Source organism: Entelurus aequoreus, linkage group LG10 (genome assembly GCF_033978785.1).
Source record: "Entelurus aequoreus isolate RoL-2023_Sb linkage group LG10, RoL_Eaeq_v1.1, whole genome shotgun sequence".
Taxonomy (NCBI): Eukaryota; Metazoa; Chordata; class Actinopteri; order Syngnathiformes; family Syngnathidae; genus Entelurus; species Entelurus aequoreus.
This window is the reverse complement of record NC_084740.1, coordinates 70,235,065-70,254,924: the sequence shown is the minus strand read 5'-3', so window position 1 is coordinate 70,254,924 and position 19,860 is coordinate 70,235,065. Positions and strand designations below refer to the sequence as shown.

Here is a 19,860-nt window from a genome sequence, read left to right as displayed (position 1 = left end):
AGAAGAAAAGCCTGCATTGTCTTCTTTTTCTGTTACTATATAAGACTGGACCACACTCAGTTCATCCTCAGTCTTATTTGACTCACATGTTTTTTTACCTGCAGAGGAACACTGACCTGCTGATTTCTTCCGTTTGCCTGGACTGATGTATCTGTCCTTTGCTTCTGACTCCTGACTTCTGTTGTTCTCAGCAGCAGCGAGACATCTTTGCGCCTTTTCCTTCTGAATGTTTGTCATTTTTCTTTCAGTCACTTTAACATTCTCCAGCTCAATTTCCCCTGGAATATGACTATCTTGGTCTGGTAGAACTGCACTTAATTTAGTCATTCTTTCTGTAGGTGAAACTAAGCTCTGTTTATATTTTTCCCCTTCAAATTTCTCTGGGTGTGTACTCTCAGCTACCACTTTCACTACAGACGACGTCTTCTCAAGCTTCTGAGATCTAACATACTCCTCTGGAACGGTCACTGGCTGACTTTTTTTCAGGCTGGCAGCTTTTTCAGATGCAATCGGTTGATCAACATTCTGGATGTGTTTCTGCCCCTGTTCAGTTATATGCTCATCAATATAAGGATAAACTATTGGTAAAGTTTCTTCCAGTAGCTCTTTGTTCTTCAAAGGCGCCTCAAAAGACATAGTGGAGCTCACCTCCATGGATTGTTTTGGCTCTACCAATGAACTTGAGATTATTCTATTGGATTTCTGATTAAATATCTTCTCAACGAAGTGAGTCTGTTTTGCACCATTGACCCCTGTCAGTGATGTTTGGCCAGTAACAGCTGTGTCACTTACAGGAAAAGCTCCATGTTGTACCTGTGAGGATGTTGAATCTGTGTGAGAAACATTTTGTTTTCCCTCTTCTGGAGGTTCACAGGTGTCCTCAGACAAGAACCCTGTTGACCCTGCCTGATAAGGTGAAGCAACTTCAAATATTTTGTCTTGAGCTGTGCTCATGGTCAGCTGCTCTGGTTCAATACTCTCAGCGGGTTTCCTTTGTGGCTTTGTGGATGATGTCAGTTTTTCTGATACTGTGTCAGACAGAAGAGGTGTTGTAAGTGTGTTGGGTGTTGAATAATCAGATGAAATTAGGGTTGATGGGATTTGTTCATCTACAACCTTTTTAGTTTTGACAGTATCAATTTTTCTCTCCCTCAGTGTTGTGAAGACCTTTGGAGAATTATCTAAAAAACTTTCCAAATTCAGATCCAATACTTTTATTCCCACACTTCTGGCTGTCGACTCGGAATCTTTGAGAGGACTGAAGTTGATGGTTTCATATTTTAGCTGCTGTGCTTTGGTGCTAGTCTCCTGCTGATCCAATTTGACTGTGACACAGTCTTTCACTAAGGGATTCCTCACTAAATGTGTATTTCCTTTTGTGAGAAATGATAAGGAACGTTCTTCCTCACTTCTGTTTAATCTTGTCGGTTTTACAAGGTCTTTACTTGATGCACTAAGATCTATAACGTTAGATTGAGTAGAGTCATTTTTAGCTTCTGTTGGTGTCTGAATTTCGTCAGCGTGAGAAAATTCTGATGTTGCGTCTGTTGGAAGAAGCTCTTTAATCCTCTTTAATTCAGTATCCTGCCTTTGTTTTATAGCAGTGTTTAACTTGAAGATAACATCTTCTAACCCTTTATCCTTGATGGCTTCTTCTAACTGTTTTTTATCCTCCTCATCCTCCACTGCTTTTAGATATGCTAGCTGGGATACAGGTGCTAATGCTCCACACCTATTAACAGTAGTAGAGTTGCCGTCCTGGTGTTTGGACTTTAAAAGAGGACTAACTGAAGGCGGTCTGTCAGGTTTGTGTCTCTGTGTGACTATATTCAGAAAATTGTTGTCAGGCAAAGCTGTCAACTTCCTCTCATGTCTATCTGAGACTTTGAACCAATGTTCTCCACAATGTTCCACTTGTTTTAGCTCCTTTCCACATTCCTTGTTTTTAACTTCTACTGTTTTTTTAATGCTCTCTACAGGTAAAGCTGGTGATGGCATTTTCTTAACAAAGGCACTTTTACTTTTATGCTTTTTTACTTCAGCTAGTTCTTTACACTCTGTTTGAAAGGCCTGTGTCTCAGAACCATCAGTAACAGATTGTTCGCCTCCAGCTTCCGAGTTTCTGTCCTTTTTGTCATGTTCTTCTTCTCTTGCCTCTCCCATGTGGACATGAGGTGCTGTCTCAGACAAGAAGCTGCCGGGCACCTTACTTTGTGCTTCTTTCACAGACACTAGAGGAGGAGGATTGTGGGGTAAAGTTAAATGAAAGCACCATGGGGCGGTGCCAAGAGATTAGGACAAGACAACACAGACATCTTAGTATGAGTGGACAAAAAGACAACACGCTAAATGCGGACATTGTTGTTGCTCTACCTCTCTCAGCTCCTCTTTCCACCATCTCCAGATGGATAGGCAACACCGTGGCTTCTTTAACAACAAAAAAACGCAAGATATTAATATTCAAGGGGGATGAAAGCAAGAAAGACAGATGCTTCTGTGTGAAAAAAAATTAGGACAATGTGGAAGACAGAGTGATGGGATGAGGTTGAAGTAATGGCTTCTGGTGGTTGCACATGAAGACTACCCAAACTGTACCTCTGGGAGTAGCTTCGCTAGGTACTTCTTCCTTCTCTTCTCTTTTCTTGGTGATGATTGAAGGTTTCTTTTGGGTAGTGATTTCTATTTGAGGACTTGATTCTTCTCTTAGAGTTTGGTCACGCACTGTGGTTTTGGCCTGTTGAGGCGGGATGTCAGACACTGACATTTCTGCTTCTAATTGAGAAGTATTGTCAATAAGCCTGTCAGATGCTACTTTTTTTTCCTGTTTCTTCCTAGGTAACTCATGTTTCTTAGCTGACTTGTGGATCAGTGCTGAATGTTCATCTTTTAACCCGTCAGCAATGATGTCGCTGTGCTCAACGACAAGACTCTCTTTTGGAGTTTGCCTTTGTTTGTCCTCCAAAGAAGTTGAAATGGTCTCTTCTTCTACTTCTTGTTTGCCTTGGAAAGTCTGAAATGTTGTGTGTGTGTCATCTCTTGCAGTTTTGCCCTTCCTTTCTCTTTGAACAGTTGACCTGCTTTCTTTCTTGACTGTCTTCTGCCTTTTGCCCGACAGGTGTGTGTCTTTCCCCTCATCTCTTGATAGTGTCATTTGTTTATCTTTTGTAGGTTCCTTCTCTGGAGCTTTCTCACTTTTAGACTCCTGGGCGCCCTGTACAGTTATATCTTTGATTGGTTGTGGAGTTACTTCGCTCTCCTTACTGATGGTAATGTCAGTCATCTCGCCTCGCAGTTCAGACATTTTATTTCTTTGTGTCAGCGTCTCAGTCAAGACTTCCACCTGAGACAACGAAACCTTCATGTGGCCCACAGGGGACACAGGCCTCTCGTACGACACTTGGGCTGGTTCTCCCATCTCCTCATTTGGCAGTAGCCTCTCTGTGGGAGACACCTTCTCGGTCACATGATAAACTTCCTGTTGCGCCTCAATCTCAAAGAACCTCACTGAGGCAAAAAGAGGAAGACAAGGCGTCATGCGACGGCGCCAAGAAGTGACGACAGAGCACACACATAAGTGTTAGGCACAACAACACAACAACAACTGACGGTGAATACTTCAGGTCATATTTCTTAATTGTTCGTCAAATTTTAAATTGCTGGATACCTTGTTCTTGTGGAGAGACTTTCTCCTTCTCTTGTTCAACCTCTGAAAGTTGAATCTTTGCAATCCTTTCTATTTCTTCAATGCCAAACAGGTTTGTTATCCAAGACAGTGTGTTTGCAGAAGGAAGAAGAGATGAGACAAGATAAATAGACAAACAAAGGCCACAAACTCAAGAGCAGACGAACAGCTGTCAAAACCAGAGGTGAGTCAGATGTTACGGAAGAGTTTAGTTTAGGCTGGTTTCTACTTTTAAAAGTAGATATGATATAGCATGCATGAAGAAGAGGGAAAAATTAGAAGAAGTTTTGCCTTTGCTGTACCTGTGGCTGAATGTTCCACTACTTCCTGCTTCATTTCAACAACTCCAAAGAACATTTCATCGGAATGTTCCTTGGAAACCTTCTCATGTTTCAACATAGAAACCACCTCATATTCTTTTGCTTTTTGGGTAACCCGAATAGGCTTCTTCTCAAAAACGCTGCTCTCTGGTTGCTTTCTCTGAAGCTTTTCAGCAACCTTTTCAGACACTTTGCCAAAGACTTCTTCCCCCATTTTCTGGGGTGTCCGAACTGTATCAGCATTCTGAGGAAGCTTCTCTGTTTTTTTATTGTGTGTTTTATCTGGAAGCATCTGAGGTAATTCCTCAAGTTTGCTATCTGGAAGCTTCACAGGTGTTTTATCTGGAAGCTTCTCACATACTTTTTCATGTGTTTTATCTGGAAGCTTCTGAGGTATTTGCTCAGGTTTTCTCCCTGGAAGCTTCTCCGGTACTTTGTCAGGTTTTCTATCTGGAAGCTTCTCTGGTACTTTGTCATGTTTTCTATCTGGAAGATTCTCATGTGTTTTCTCTGGAAGCTTCTCAGGTATTTTCTCAGGTTTACTATCTGGAAGCTTTTCTGGTTCTTTTTCACATGTTTGATCTGGAAGCTTTTCTGGATCTTTCTCAGGTTTTCCTTCTGAAAGCTTCTCTGATACTTTCTCATGTGTTTTCTCTGGAAGCTTCTTGGGTGCTTCCTCAGGTTCTCTAACTGGAAGCTTCTCAGGTACTTTCTCAGGTACAGGTATTTTATCTAGAAGCTTATCAGGTATTTTCTCATGTATTTTCTCTGTAAGTTTCTGAGGAACTTTCTCAGGTTTTATTTCTGGTAGCTTCTCTAGTACTTTCTCATGTGTTTTTTCCGGAAGCTTCCCAAGTACTTTTTCAGGTTTTTTAACTGGAATATTTTCTGGTACTTTCTCATGTATTTTATCTGGAAGGATTTCAGGTACTATCTCAGGTTTGGTATCTGGAATCTTCTCTGATACTTTCTCGTGCGTTTTCCCTGGAAGCTTCCTGAGTGCTTTCTCAGGTTTTGTTTCTAGAAGCCTCTCTGGTACTTTCTCATGTGTTTTATCTGAAAGGTTTTCAGGTACCTTCTCTTCTATTTTATCTGGAAGCTTCTCAGGTAATTTCTCTTGTACTTTATCTGGAAGCTTCTCAGGTATTTTCCCAGGTTTTCTATCTGGAAGCTTCTCTGATACTTTCTCATGCGTTTTCCCTGGAAGCTTCCTGAGTGCTTTCTCAGGTTTTGTTTCTAGAAGCCTCTCTGGTACTTTCTCATGTGTTTTATCTGGAAGCTTTTCAGGTACCTTCTCTTGTATTTTCTCTGGAAGCTTCTCAGGTAATTTCTCTTGTATTTTATCTGGAAGCTTCTCAGGTATTTTCCCAGGTTTTCTATCTGGAAGCTTCTCTGGTATTTTCTCATGTGTTTTCTCTGAAATCTTCTCATTTACTTTCTCAGGAGGAAAGCTATCTGCTTCAGTCATTGATATCACAACCTCATTCAGCATTTTCTGAGGTTGTTTTCGAGGTGCGGCCTCATCTTCACATACAAGATCCAGTTTGGGCTCCAAATCTTGAAGGTTTGAAGAACAACATGCGGAGCACATGAAGAGCAATAGAACGTGCTGGCGCACACACTCACACAAAGACATCAGGTTATAGTCACAGTTAAAGTTAATATTAAAGATAAAATATATCATGAGGCTGTCCTCATACAAGCAGAATTTAAACAGAAATAGACGTTCAAGCTCAAGTGAGTAAGCAACATCAATGTACCTATTTCACGCTCTGCTGGCTCTTGTTTGGGTGGAACAATAGCAGCTTCTACCTTTTTGACTGCTTTTGGTTCTTCTGCAATTTTTGCTTCCACGGGAACTTGAAAGAACACCATTGAAAGAAGTATATAAAGAGGGCACACAAACGTGTAATGGCACACTGAGATCTACTGTACGCAATGGACAACTTCTCTTAGAGATGCAGAGGTTAGCTGTGTCAAACACACAACCAGCATTTCAAATGCCTTTAAGACTGAGTTCCTAGAGAGAGATGATTTGGATGATTGACAACCCGCTGAGTTTCAAGTACCTTTTGTGACCAGAGGCTTCTTCTGTGGTGTTTGTGTTTCTGTTTTGTCAACCTTCTGCGGGACTGCAGCAGCCTTCTTCTTGGCAAGTTCCTCTGGCACTTTGAAATGAAATCTTACATTATATACATTATGATCTCAAGGAGACAAGACAGGCAGTTAAGACTTAAGAAGACAAAGAGAAGACCAACGGTTGATGAAGTGTACCTTTCTTGGCAGGTTCTTTTGGTGCAGGTGGTTCTACTTTCAAAAACTTAGTCTCTGGTGCTTCATGTTTTTTCATTACAGGCTCTGGTTTGGGTGGCACCAAAAGCACTGGTTCCTCAGGTTTACCTACTTGAGGTTTTCTTTTTTCTGGCTCGGATTTTGGTGTTTCAGGTTCAAGTTCTGACTTTATCTTGGTAGGTTCTTCCGGGACTTAAAGCAACATTCAAAGTATTCGATTCAAAGATGAGCTTCCATTTTAGAAGCAAAGACGCACACAAACAAAGTAGAAAACTGTCCAGAAAAGAAAGAGAGTACCTTTGGGAGGTGGCGATGTCGGTTTCTTCAACGGTACTGGCTTAGCTTCCGGCTCCAGCTCAGCCTTTGCTACAACCTTGGCCTCAGGTTTAGGCTTAGCAACAGGCACTGACTTTTTAGGCTCTGCTGGTGCCTGAGGTTTGGGTTCATCTTCAGGTGAGCAACACAAACATGATCTAAGGTTAGCACACACTGATGGGGTGCATGTGCAAAGGTTGGGACAGCACCCTAAAGAGTGACGATTGCAACACCAAGGACAAACAACACAACTGAAGCCAGATGGCTAACAAGAAGTGAGAGACCACCTTTAGGGGACCCCAAGCAACAGTAGGGAGCAAGAGTGCTAAAAGTACCTTTCTTTGGCACACTGGGCTCCAGCGGTGGTGAGGGAAGAGCTGGCTTTTTGGGCTCCTCTGGTTCTTTGAAGATAGAGTTAGACATGTTAGAGATCACAGATGTAAAAACAGTCTCTCACGAAGTCAAAGTCTACCTTTAACAGCAGGAACTTTCTTCTCTGGGACTGAAAGCACAGGAAGCTTCTTCTCCACTGGTTCTTTAGTCACTGCAACATCAACAGTTCAGTCAATCCTCTAAAGTATGGCCCCAGTCCCAGCCTCTCATATACACCAGGTATAACACAGGCTCTCGGGTAAACCAGGTACAACACAGCCTCTCATGTACAACAGGCACAACAAAGCCTCTCATGTACACCAGGTAAAACACAGACAAGCTGACGGTTTGGGTACAAAGTTAACCGCCATGCATGACGGTACCTTTAGGTGGCGCCTCTTTCTTCTTAGCTGCCACCACCTTGAGTTCTTGCTCCTCGTCTTTGGTAACTTAAGAGAAACTCATCATGTTAGTTTCAGGCAGAAAGTGGACAAGAAAACATGAATGTGACAAAAACAGAGACAAGGACAAGTTTAGAAATAGGACGGAGAGCAGAATGAGACACCTTCAGAAGATTCACTGCAACATCAACAGTTCAGTCAATCCTCTAAAGTATGGCCCCAGCCCCAGCCTCTCATATACACCAGGTATAACACAGGCTCTCGGGTAAACCAGGTACAACACAGCCTCTCATGTACAACAGGCACAACAAAGCCTCTCATGTACACCAGGTAAAACACAGACAAGATGACGGTTTGGGTACAAAGTTAACCGCCATGCATGACGGTACCTTTAGGTGGCGCCTCTTTCTTCTTAGCTGCCGCCACCTTGAGTTCTTGCTCCTCGTCTTTGGTCACTTAAGAGAAACTCATCATGTTAGTTTCAGACAGAAAGAGGACAAGCGAACATGAATGTGACAAAAACAGAGACAAGGACAAGTTTAGAAATAGGACGGAGAGCAGAATGAGACACCTTCAGAAGATTCACTGCAACATCAACAGTTCAGTCAATCCTCTAAAGTATGGCCCCAGCCCCAGCCTCTCATATACACCAGGTATAACACAGGCTCTCGGGTAAACCAGGTACAACACAGCCTCTCATGTACAACAGGCGCAACAAAGCCTCTCATGTACACCAGGTAAAACACAGACAAGCTGACGGTTTGGGTACAAAGTTAACCGCCATGCATGACGGTACCTTTAGGTGGCGCCTCTTTCTTCTTAGCTGCCGCCACCTTGAGTTCTTGCTCCTCGTCTTTGGTCACTTAAGAGAAACTCATCATGTTAGTTTCAGACAGAAAGAGGACAAGCAAACATGAATGTGACAAAAACAGAGACAAGGACAAGTTTAGAAATAGGACGGAGAGCAGAATGAGACACTTTCAGAAGATTCACTGCAACATCAACAGTTCAGTCAATCCTCTACAGTATGGCCCCAGCCCCAACCTCTCAAATACACCAGGTATAACACAGGCTCTCGGGTAAACCAGGTACAACACAGCCTCTCATGTACAACAGGCACAACAAAGCCTCTCATGTACACCAGGTAAAAAATACAAGATGACGGTTTGGGTACAAAGTTAACCGCCATGCATGACGGTACCTTTAGGTGGCGCCTCTTTCTTCTTAGCTGCCGCCACCTTGAGTTCTTGCTCCTCGTCTTTGGTCACTTAAGAGAAACTCATCATGTTAGTTTCAGACAGAAAGAGGACAAGAAAACATGAATGTGACAAAAACAGAGACAAGGCCAAGTTTACAAATAGGACGGAGAGCAGAATGAGACACTTTCAGAAGATTCACTGCAACATCAACAGTTCAGTCAATCCTCTACAGTATGGCCCCAGCCCCAACCTCTCAAATACACCAGGTATAACACAGGCTCTCGGGTAAACCAGGTACAACACAGCCTCTCATGTACACCAGGTAAAACACAGACAAGCTGACTGTTTGGGTACAAAGTTAACCGCCATGCATGACGGTACCTTTAGGTGGCGCCTTTTTCTTCTTAGCTGCCGCCACCTTGAGTTCTTGCTCCTCGTCTTTGGTCACTTAAGAGAAACTCATCATGTTAGTTTCAGACAGAAAGAGGACAAGAAAACATGAATGTGACAAAAACAGACAAGAACAAGTTTAGAAATAGGACGGAGAGCAGAATGAGACACTTTCAGAAGATTTTATAGCAAAGGGCAGGACTACCAAGTCTGTGAGAAATTTGCAGTACACAGGAAAACGTCTAAATCTTTGGTACCTTCGAAATGCTTTTCCTCTATCACTTCCACTCCCACTTCATGGGACTCCACTGTCTCCTGGACAACTGTTGGGTGGGAAACACAGAGAAGCATGATCAGTTGTTTGGAATCACAATGGGTCAGTTCTATGCATCCGAACAACCTCAGGGAGAGGAACCTGACTCTAAGAGTGAACAAGTCAAACGTTGGACACTTGAAATGGAAAGTGATAAACAACAGGAAGCTAAGGGAGACAGAATGAAGACCTCAACATGTGTCTCCAGGTCCAATCAACACAATCTCACACACTTAAACATGAAGACAGCCACATGGGTGTGGGAGGAGACGGGACAAAAACAACATTAGTGATGAGAAACAAAGAAAGAGTCATTTATTAGTAATGAAACATTGATTTTATGCGATTCATGCATTAGTGACTGCATGGTCAATACAAGGGATTGTATGACTTTTTGGGTGGTTTTGCAGTACAATATACAACAAAAAAGATCGTAGAGCAAAGTGTCTACAAAAGAACGTCACATACAGTACAGTGTATAGGACAGATCCAATCCTGTGACTTAGCATGCAAAGATGACATGGATCCTTGAGGGCAGTGGCTCCCAAAGTGTGGCCTGGCGGCCATTTGAGGGAACTCTCCTGAAGGATTCAATAAAGTACTATCTATCTATTTGCACAGAGAAAAATAAACACGATGGAAAAATGTCACTTGCAAACTAAAATTGCCAGCTACCTCTGTGTCTTATAGCAGTAATTCTCAAACTGTGGTATGTGTACCATTAGTGGTACGCGGGCTCCATCTAGGGGTACGCCAAAGAATCATTTGATTAAAGTACAGTGTTTTATTTTCCTGTATTAAAACACAGTGTTACTGTTCAAACTGTGTGTAATGTTAAAGTGGCCAAAAATATTAAATATACTTGTTAAATAAAGCCTCTGTCTTGTTTTTAATGAATACTTAGGCCTACCATGCTACTGTATTTAAATGTTGGTCATTAGGGTGGGACTTGGAGAGCCAAATTTATTCCGAGGTGGTATTTGGTAAAAAAAAAAAAAAAGAAAAGAAAAAGAGTGTAGTCTTTGAAGATATCTGTGCATCATGTAAATAATTTTCAACAGGATACACTTTTTTAATGGTCAAATTATTTAGTTAAAACCCTTAAACAGCTGATTTAGTTGCCGGAATAGTAATAATAGTTGTAAACAATAATAGTAATTAATAACTCTACTCAATAATTAACTAATTATCCATCTATCCATTTTCTACTGCTTGTCCCGTTCTTATTTGTTTATTTAATTAACTATTTGACGATTTATGTTATCTTTTTATTATGATCAGTACTTGCATGTAAGATGGCAGGATTAAATAGGCTGCACTTGTCCCTACTTCTTTGCGGACTTCTGCATTGTTTCAAATTGTAAATAAAAAAAACAATATTACTAAAGAATAACAATGAGGAGAAACCGTTTCAATAGGGTCCTTCCGTCACCAAGGCCACAATGCTGAGACGTAGGCTTGCTACTTCTTTACACCAATTTAACAACATCATATCTCCCACAATGATTTGATATTATTGTGATAAATCAAGTACATTTTGAACAAAGGAGCCCCCACACCCTTTAATTCACTACATGCTTCCTTACTTACTCAGTGGAAATAGTATGGATGCCCCTGGATTAGTGGCTGGTAAAATATTTCTCGCAAAGACAATTATTTGAATAAGAATGAACAGGAATACCTGTATGTTCAATATCTTCTGTGTATTGATAGAATTCGGCTGATTCTTTAGGAGACAAAAGACACTGACATTATTCTCAACTCCAGTGGTCGTGGCGTTGAACACTGCGCTCTGGCTTACCTTGAATCTCTATTGGCGAGGGCTCCTCGGGCCTCTGAACTGACGAGTCTTGCACATCTACAGCCAAATGAAGTAATTTGTTTCATTACAGAAAAAAAGCTTTCTTTCTCAGAAGAGCAGCTAGATTAAGGGTGAAGGTAGGATCACCCTGGACAATCTTTATAATAATGAACTTCTGTAGAAAGTGACTTATTTACTACAGCTACAGTGTCTCCTCTACCATTACTTTAAAGGGGAAGTAGACATTTTGGGGAATCATTCACAATCAATATGAGAGACAAGAACACGCGTCTTTTCAAAACCCTCCATCAACATTTTAAATACACGCTGCTAAACTATATATAATGTAATAACAGACACAATCATAACAATATATAATATGTACAATATTTACCGTTCCCATAGCAGCACACTTTCGTCTTCCTGCAACAAATTTGTTCCTACTCCCAGAATCAAACGCAAGAGTGTTTTCTAATCATGGCAGACTTTGTAAAAGACAATGAAGACGACTATTTTTGGACAAATGAGGATTCACAACCTTATCTTTTGGAAACTAAATATACAGAGCTGCTTATAGAAGCAAGCACGAAGAAGAGGCTGAAACGTTGGAGTAGACAGAAGTTGAGAGAGTGCGCAATGGTCACGCTGAAAATCTGGAACTCTGGGCCAAGCTATGCCGAATTAATGGATTGTTTACCCAAATCAACTGGAAACACCCAAGGCCAGCTGGACCAAACGGACAACTGTCCATCGAGTAAGTCACTTTACTATTGATCATGATACATGAAGCGCATCACCATATAGTACAGTACATACGCTGTGTACAAACAAATTATGAAATGTGGGCTAATACTTTACAGATACTGTAATATGATTGTTCATGTTTTTCAGTCAGTTTCAATTAGAAAAATAGTTCTTCAGTGTTTGCTCTTACAATAACAATGTCACTACAGCTTGGTTTTTATACAGGTTACGGAATGTAAATGAAGTATTGTTGATTGTTGATTTTGAATGCATTTTAAAAGTTATTTAGAGGTAGAACGGATTGCTCCCATTAACTGCATTGCTAGCCACCAAGAACGAGCCGATTTCTATACGTTAGAATGTGAAGAAAACAAAAACAAAACTTTTGTCTTTTTGTCTCTCATAAGGATTGTGAACGATAGGCAAACTTCCAAAAAAAGTGCAGTTCCCCTTCAAGGAAAGCGGGTATGGTGGATTGATCTATGGATTCATTTGGATTCTTTCTATTTCCTTCTATTATAAAAAGTCTGTGAAATCTCACTTCGAAAGATAGATTGCAATACAGTCCGCTATGCTGTGCACCTGCATGTGTGCCCCCAAATCTGCCAAAACTGTAAAGCTCGGGGAACATTAAGCTAGCATGACGTTTAAACAGAAGTGGGTCGAAACTCGGTTACATTTACTTTAGTAACTTCCTGGATAAATTGTACTTGTCAGAGAAGCTATAATGCAACATGGTTTTTTACTCTACTTGAGTATTTTTGTCAACAGGAAATGCTACTTTTACTCTGTTGAATTTGACTTTCATTCTGATCACTGCCTGAATATAACGTTTGAGTGCATTTTACCAATCCAACAGAGCTTGAAAATACTGTCAGCATTACTGTAAAAAGGAAAAAGGCCCGTAGCAATGAAGAAACTGACAGCAACGAACAATCAATATTTACTTTACAAACTACAAAAATAACAGCAATGTCATGCGCTGTCATCAATGTAAATATAAATATTCACTTTTCAGCCTATAAGCATTCCACTTGCAATGAGAGAAACCACCTTGCCGTAAGTTGTAGATGTTTTTCTATCTTTTACCTGTGCTTATGCTGACATTAGCTCTGTTATATCATCATAAGTAAAATGTGCATCATTCCTAGTAGGCTACACATTGTAGCAGTGTTTCTGTTTCTCACGCACAGGCACACACGCACGCACACTCTCATACACACACACACCAACTATGGTTGTGATGCAAGTACTGTACCATTAGAAAATAGCTGCAAAATAAATCAGAAGGTTTTTTCCACTATCTAACGACTTACTTTACACAAGTAAATATTTGAACGGCTATGTTTTACTTTCACTTGAGTCAGATTTCTCTAAAGTAACAGTACTTGTACTTCAATACAATTTTTGGCTACTCTACCTACCTCTGTTTTTAGACTGACTGTTACAAATCTCTCGATTGTCAAAGTAAAGTATTCCAAAAATCTACTCTGCCAATAGTACAAAGACAAAAACATTCAAAAAGTCAAAAAAACAGATAACTACAAAAAGTGCTCAAGAGTTGCTAGCTTCTAGCTAATGTGCAAGCTGCGAGAAGTTCCAGTGCCTCTGGTCTGACACAACACAGTTGGCATAATATTCTAATGTTGACGTTTCCATCAAGAACTTAACAAAGACACTTGTTTTTGTTAGTAACCATAAAAAGGAAATATTTTCACTAAAAAAAAGACAAACACCCCATCTTCTAAAATACTCCTAACTGTTCTCAAAAGGAAAATACTTACCGAAGGGGACCATTGCTAATTGGATCTCTGAGAAAGGGGGAAGAGCGGAGAAGGCGTTAAAAACTAAAAGAGAGTCAATCTAAAGGTGGCAGCTGACTATCAACTGTACCTTTTCCAGATAAATAAAGCTCAGCTGTGCTCTTAGCCTCTCCTCTGGGCTCCAATCTCACAATCACAGAGTACACGCCTACATGGGACGACCATGAAAACTTCAGTCATGAAAAAACTCAAAAGAATAACATGACGGGCTGCTGTGGCGCTCTCTACGCACCTTCGTCATCGATGGTCACGTTTCGTATGACCATGAAATGTCTTCGGCCCTCACTTCGGAAGTTGTACTTAGGACATTCTTTCAGTTCCCAGGTGTCTTTGTACCACGACACGATAGCGTTGTCAAAGGACACCTCACACTCGAATGTGGCCGACTGTCGCTCGCTGACTTCGACATTGTGGATGCGTTTGGTGAAATGAATTTGTTCGACTAAAAGGGACAAAGATGTGAACACGTTTGTCACAGCTGAGAAGGCACCGGAAAGAAATGTGAAAGACACAACATCCACAGGAAGGTTAGGAAGGGCCATCAGAGGATGTTAGGATGACGTACTGATGGAGTCGAGTCGAGGTAGATGGAAGAAGACAACTAATGGGAGGATGTTGAAAGTATTGATGTTAAGGAAGAAAGAAACACTCCCAGAAAGAGGATGATAAAGAAACTAAAGTCCCAAATTAGTTTGGGTTTGATGAGGAGATGTCAGAAGAGGGTTAGTGAAAAAGCATCCAGAACAAAGTCAAGAAGGTTTCCTGGTACAAACCTTCCACCCAGAGGTCTGCTGAGGACTGCAGGTTCTTGTACTTGCAGGTGTATCGACCCTGGTCGTCGTTCTTCAGGTCTCTAATATAAAGCTTCTGAACTTTGTGTTTGACCTCAGACGTAAACCTTCCCTTCATCTCTAACTGCTGGCCGTTCTTAAACCACTGAGCTTCTACGTTAGGGATGGACAACTGACAAGACAGGACGCACGACTGGCCTTCCTTACCCGACGTGTCCTGCAGGTGCTTCTCCACCTCGGCCTCTGAAAGAACAAAACCACAAGGATCCTGTCAGTGGGCAAAAAGGACATCAAATGTGGAAAAAAAGTCAAGAATGCGTTAGCATGTCTGCGCCTTATCTTTTAGGATATTATTCATTTTATTGTATAGTTTCATGTGTTGTGATTATTCATACACACATGTACAAACTGTTGACCAGGGTTCGCCAACCTTCATTACAATTACAGCTACTTTGACAAAATGAAAGTGCAGTCATTGTCTTACACCAGTGATTCTAAAACCACTAGTGGCACGCCATAGAATCACTTAGTCAAATATCCAAACACAGTGTTACTGTTCAAACTGTTTGTAATGTTACAGTGGCCAAAATATCAAATATACTAAAATACCCTTGTTTTTAATAAATATTTAGGCCTACCACACTATTGTATTTTAATGGTGATCATTATGGTGGTACTTGGAGACCCAAGTGTTTTCTGAGGTGGTACTTGTTGACTAAAGTATGAGAACCACTGTCTTATACTATTTTGTGGAAGTGTGTCATTAAGTAGAGGCACATTGTCTGAATTGAATAAATAATTAAATACTAATAAGCAAATATTTTTTGACGCTTTGGTGAGCTACCTAAAATCCGGTGGCGAGCTACCGGTAGCTCTTGCGCTACCTATTGGAGACCATTGCTGTAGGCTGTTATAACTGATCAAGACCAGGTAGAGTACTGACCCATGACGGTGAGCTTGGCGCTGGAGATATGTGGTCCGCACACCACCCTGTAGTTGCCCTGGTCAGACATCCGGCACTGCTTAATTTTTAGCAAGTGGCAATCGCCGTTGACGCTGATGTCGTACTTGGCACTGGTATCCAGTTTCTGGGTGCCTTTGTACCACGACAGGTTGATCTCAGGGTAGTTGATCGTGATCTCACACTCAAACATCGCCGTGTTGTCGGCCATGACTGACTGATCCGAGATGTCCTTCACTACAGTGACAGGCTGCAGATGGCACAATAGAATTCATCTTGTTAGCAATTTGATGCTGTAACATGTTTGGGCTACAGACAAGCCACTGCTGCAGCGGTAGACTAACCTCGGTCCTCTCCATCCTTTTCTGCAGGTCGGCCACTAGTCGTGCCATGTCTTCGTCGGTCTCTCTTGGTGTACGTTCCAATTCCTGACAACAACAATAGCCACAATCATTACTTGCTGTTCTTCCTTTGCATCCCATTGTCAGCCAACTGTCACTCTTACCAGTCTTTCACTTTCGTCCGCTTTCTCCTGCCTGAGCTGTTCGATGGCCTGCAACAAGCCTCGGTAGTCGGTGATACCGTACAGGCGAGCATATTTCTCGTACTCTTTGGGGTCCACATTCCTAAGCAGTTCCACAATGTCAATCTCCTTCTCTGTGTCGGGACTCTTTTGCTTTGACGGAGTCCTGAGGACCACAAGGACAAAGAAGTTTAAGATTAACAGATTAGGAGATCTAAGAGGCCTCATACAAAAACACATACATTTGATCCCCTGATGATTTTTAAGTTTACGCCTTTACAAAGGGGACCTGCTTGTACCCCCTAAATTTCCTGTATTTTAAGTGTGGCCATCATTAACCAGATCCTTCCTTGTAATTCTGGGCTGGTCCAAAAGTGAGGATGATTGACTAATATCTTGAATTTTTTCCAATAGTGGTCTCTTTTTCACCAAGCTTTTTGTTGATGTCTTGTAGCCCATTCCAGTCTTGTGTCAATCTTACTTTCCTAAAAGGAAATGTCTGATTTGTGTGCTTCATTAACACATAACTGGTCTTGAATGGCTCACAATTCTTGCTAGTTTTTCTAGATTTATATTTAAACTTGTCTCTGGTACAATAAGACTACCATAAAAAATTTTCATACACTTGTAAGAGGGTAAACCTATAATTAGCAGGGGGTCAAATACTATTTTTTCCCCACAGCATCAATATATCATGTATCTACAGTATATACACTACCGTTCAAAAGTTTGGGGTCACCCAAACAATTTTGTGGAATAGCCCTCATTTCTAAGAACAAGAATAGACTGTCGAGTTTCAGATGAAAGTTATCTTTTTCTGGCCATTTTGAGCGTTTAATTGACCCCACAAATGTGATGCTCCAGAAACTCAATCTGCTCAAAGGAAAGTCAGTTTTGTAGCTTCTGTAACGAGCTAAACTGTTTTCAGATGTGTGAACATGATTGCACAAGGGTTTTCTAATCATCAATTAGCCTTCTGAGCCGAAGAGCAAACACATTGTACCATTAGAACACTGGAATGATAGTTGCTGGAAATGGGCCTCTATACACCTATGTAGATATTGCACCAAAAACCAGAAATTTGCAGCTAGAATAGTCATTTACCACATTAGCAATGTATAGAGTGTATTTCTTTAAAGTTAAGACTAGTTTAAAGTTATCTTCATTGAAAAGTACAGTGCTTTTCCTTCAAAAATAAGGACATTTCAACGTGACCCCAAACTTTTGAACGGTAGTGTAAGTGCTGGTGTAATCTTCTTGTGGGAACTGACTTTTTCAACTTGGCTCGCAGGTCTCCTTCCAGCTGAGCCGCCGTTTTCTTCTTGTCCACATGAAGGTCGGAGTTGCACTCGATCTCACCGTGTTTGTTGGAGGCCACACACCTGTACTGGCCTGAGTCAGACTTGGTCACCTCCCTGATTTCCAGTTTGGCCTCTTGGCCTTTCTGCCCGATAGAAATGCGGCCACCGTGCGTGAGTTGCCTCCACTTGCCTTTCATCCACTTGACGCTGGGGATGGGGTCTCCGCCCACTTTGGCGATAAAGGTGGCTGCGCCCTCTGCAGAAACACCAACCACACGGTGATCATCTCATGAAACACAAATATTAAGAAGATGATCTGGCTTTGTTGATGACTCACTCTCAGTGACATTCACGCTCTTTGGCTCCTCAATGAAGAACAGCTCCTCCAGCTTTTTGGTCGGTGCGGCATCTGCAGCAGTCTCAGCAGGAGGCCGAGCAGCTTTATCTTTTAGCAAAACATAAAAAAACGTAAGCTAAGACAAAAAGAACACATCTTTTTCTAAACAATGTGCAAGTTTTACCTTTGATTGTAACTTTAGCTCTGGAGAGCTCGCTGCCAGCGTCATTTGTGGCCTTGCAGATGTAGTCGCCAACATCGTGACGGGAGGCGGAAACAATCTCTAAACAGGCCGTCCCGTCAGAGAAGCTAATCTTGGTGCTGCCGGCCGACAACAGCTCCTTCCTGTCCTTTAACCACTGGATCTTCATAGGATGGGATCCGCAGACGTGACACTTAAGAGTGAGCTTCTCGCCCTCGTCCACAGTCGTCGCTTTGAGTGTGATGTCAAACACCGGCGGCTTCTTGGCTTCTGAAGAGCAAAGTACACAATGTCAGTCATGCAAGTGACCACGTTAATAACCGTATGTAACTATTACTCTGGTGAACTCACTAAATGCATGAAATATTAGCTTCGCTGGTGAACATGCTTAATAATAATAAAACATTAGCAACGATAAGGGCCACACATAACCCACCTGAGATGCCCAGAGTGATATCACAGGTTGCTTTCCCAGCCTCGTTGGAGGCGTGGCACGTGTACCTGCCGCTATCAATCATCTGGCTGCTTTTGATGCACAGAACAGCCACGTTACTCTTAAAGCTGATGTCGTATTCGTCTGAGCTGAAGATCTCTGCGTCATCCTTCAACCAGCAGACTGTCACGGGCTGTGAGCCAGAGACCCGAGCCTCAATCTTGACCAGCCTGCCTTCGATTTCCTCCATCTGCTCTGAGGGCTTTTTGGTGAACATCGGGGGGGTTTTGCGCTCTTAAAACAAGCAAAACACTTGTTAGGGGACATAGTGGGAATGTTTTGGTACAAAGATACGGTCACCAACCTTTAACCTCAACGTCAGAGGAGCACGAATCCTTGCCAATGTCATTTGAAACATGGCAAAAGTATCTGCCTGAGTCGCCTTTGTCGGCCTTCACTATGCTCAGGTGAGCTGTGTTGTCCTCGAAGTGAATCTTATAATTCCCACCACTGCGAATATCTTTATGGTCTTTGGACCATGTGACTTTAAGGGGGGCGGAACCCGTCATGTGACATTCAAGCTCAATGCTGTCACCCACTGTCACTGCCTGCGTTGGCGACAATTTCCGGTCAAAGACTGGAGGATACCTGGGTTCTGTGGAAGGGCGAGTCAAAAAGATTGCATTGGTTGATTTGTCTGTCTGATAAGGTGATCTGATTTGGCCTGTCCATGTTCAAAGACGCTCACTGACCTTGCAAGGTGAGCTTGGCTCTGCAGGAGGCAGAGCCAACGCTGTTGGTTGCCATACAGGTGTACTCGCCAGAATGTTTCAGCTCACTGTGACTGATCTCCAGGACAGCCGTGTTATCATCGTACAGCATGAAGAACTCCTTGCCCTGGCTCAGAAGTTCACCGTCCTTCAACCATGACACCTCAATGGGCGAGGAGCCGGCCACACGGCACTCAAAGCGCACGTCTTGACCTTCGGTCTGCTGCAGGCTGGTGATTTTCTTGGGGAAAGATGGCGGTGTTTTGGCCTCTGGGGGTGGAAAAAATCTAATGAGTGTCTGTCGTATAAAAGTTATTTGTTTTATAGGGTAACTGCACTTTTTTTGCAATTTTGCCTATAATTAACAAATCTTATGAGAAACAAGAACACACATGTCTTTTTAAATGCTCTTTAACTCATAACATTTTTTAAGTTTGCTTACAATGGAGCCATTGGGAGCCATGATGTCATTGCATCCTTCCCGACTAGAAAACCCAACAAATAACCATCCAAAAACCGCCAACAATACTCGATTTACATTTTATGACCTGAATATCAACCAAGTATTAGAGATATTGTTATTATAAACGATAACATTTAGGACCTATATTTAGTGGCGGATTGATCAGAGAGAGGAAGTGTCCTTTTGATGCTTGACATCAGCCGGTTAGCTGCTTTCTTGCCTCAGAGCTTGTGAAAGTTTATTCTAGATCATAAATCATGCCCCTCACCTGGATAGTAAAATGATGAGGACACAAACTGAAAAGTTGGTACACTTTGACAGCCAAAAGACCCGAAAATATGTTTTTTTTCATGAGGATTATGAGTCATATTTAATCTAAACATTTATATATCAACCTCTTAACAGTCTTATCAGAGAGCAGACATTG

General features: G+C 41.8%; 1 protein-coding gene across 1 annotated transcript in view; it reads right to left on the bottom strand.

Annotated features, from left to right (window-relative positions):
• The window catches only part of LOC133659223 (titin-like), a 214,793-nt gene that overhangs the window by 123,406 nt on the left and 71,527 nt on the right, over positions 1 to 19,860 (bottom strand). Inside the window, 31 exon segments of the mRNA XM_062061959.1 lie at positions 117 to 1,028; positions 2,055 to 2,231; positions 2,374 to 2,427; positions 2,596 to 3,504; positions 3,985 to 5,559; positions 5,763 to 5,861; positions 6,072 to 6,170; positions 6,277 to 6,486; positions 6,592 to 6,741; positions 6,945 to 7,010; positions 7,082 to 7,153; positions 7,365 to 7,430; positions 7,772 to 7,837; positions 8,179 to 8,244; positions 8,584 to 8,649; positions 8,963 to 9,028; positions 9,229 to 9,294; positions 11,086 to 11,142; positions 13,614 to 13,640; positions 13,723 to 13,800; positions 13,885 to 14,094; positions 14,426 to 14,686; positions 15,387 to 15,654; positions 15,749 to 15,832; positions 15,904 to 16,093; positions 17,199 to 17,484; positions 17,566 to 17,673; positions 17,750 to 18,037; positions 18,204 to 18,494; positions 18,565 to 18,855; positions 18,953 to 19,240. Of these exon segments, the coding sequence (XP_061917943.1) occupies positions 117 to 1,028; positions 2,055 to 2,231; positions 2,374 to 2,427; positions 2,596 to 3,504; positions 3,985 to 5,559; positions 5,763 to 5,861; positions 6,072 to 6,170; positions 6,277 to 6,486; positions 6,592 to 6,741; positions 6,945 to 7,010; positions 7,082 to 7,153; positions 7,365 to 7,430; positions 7,772 to 7,837; positions 8,179 to 8,244; positions 8,584 to 8,649; positions 8,963 to 9,028; positions 9,229 to 9,294; positions 11,086 to 11,142; positions 13,614 to 13,640; positions 13,723 to 13,800; positions 13,885 to 14,094; positions 14,426 to 14,686; positions 15,387 to 15,654; positions 15,749 to 15,832; positions 15,904 to 16,093; positions 17,199 to 17,484; positions 17,566 to 17,673; positions 17,750 to 18,037; positions 18,204 to 18,494; positions 18,565 to 18,855; positions 18,953 to 19,240 (7,446 nt within the window).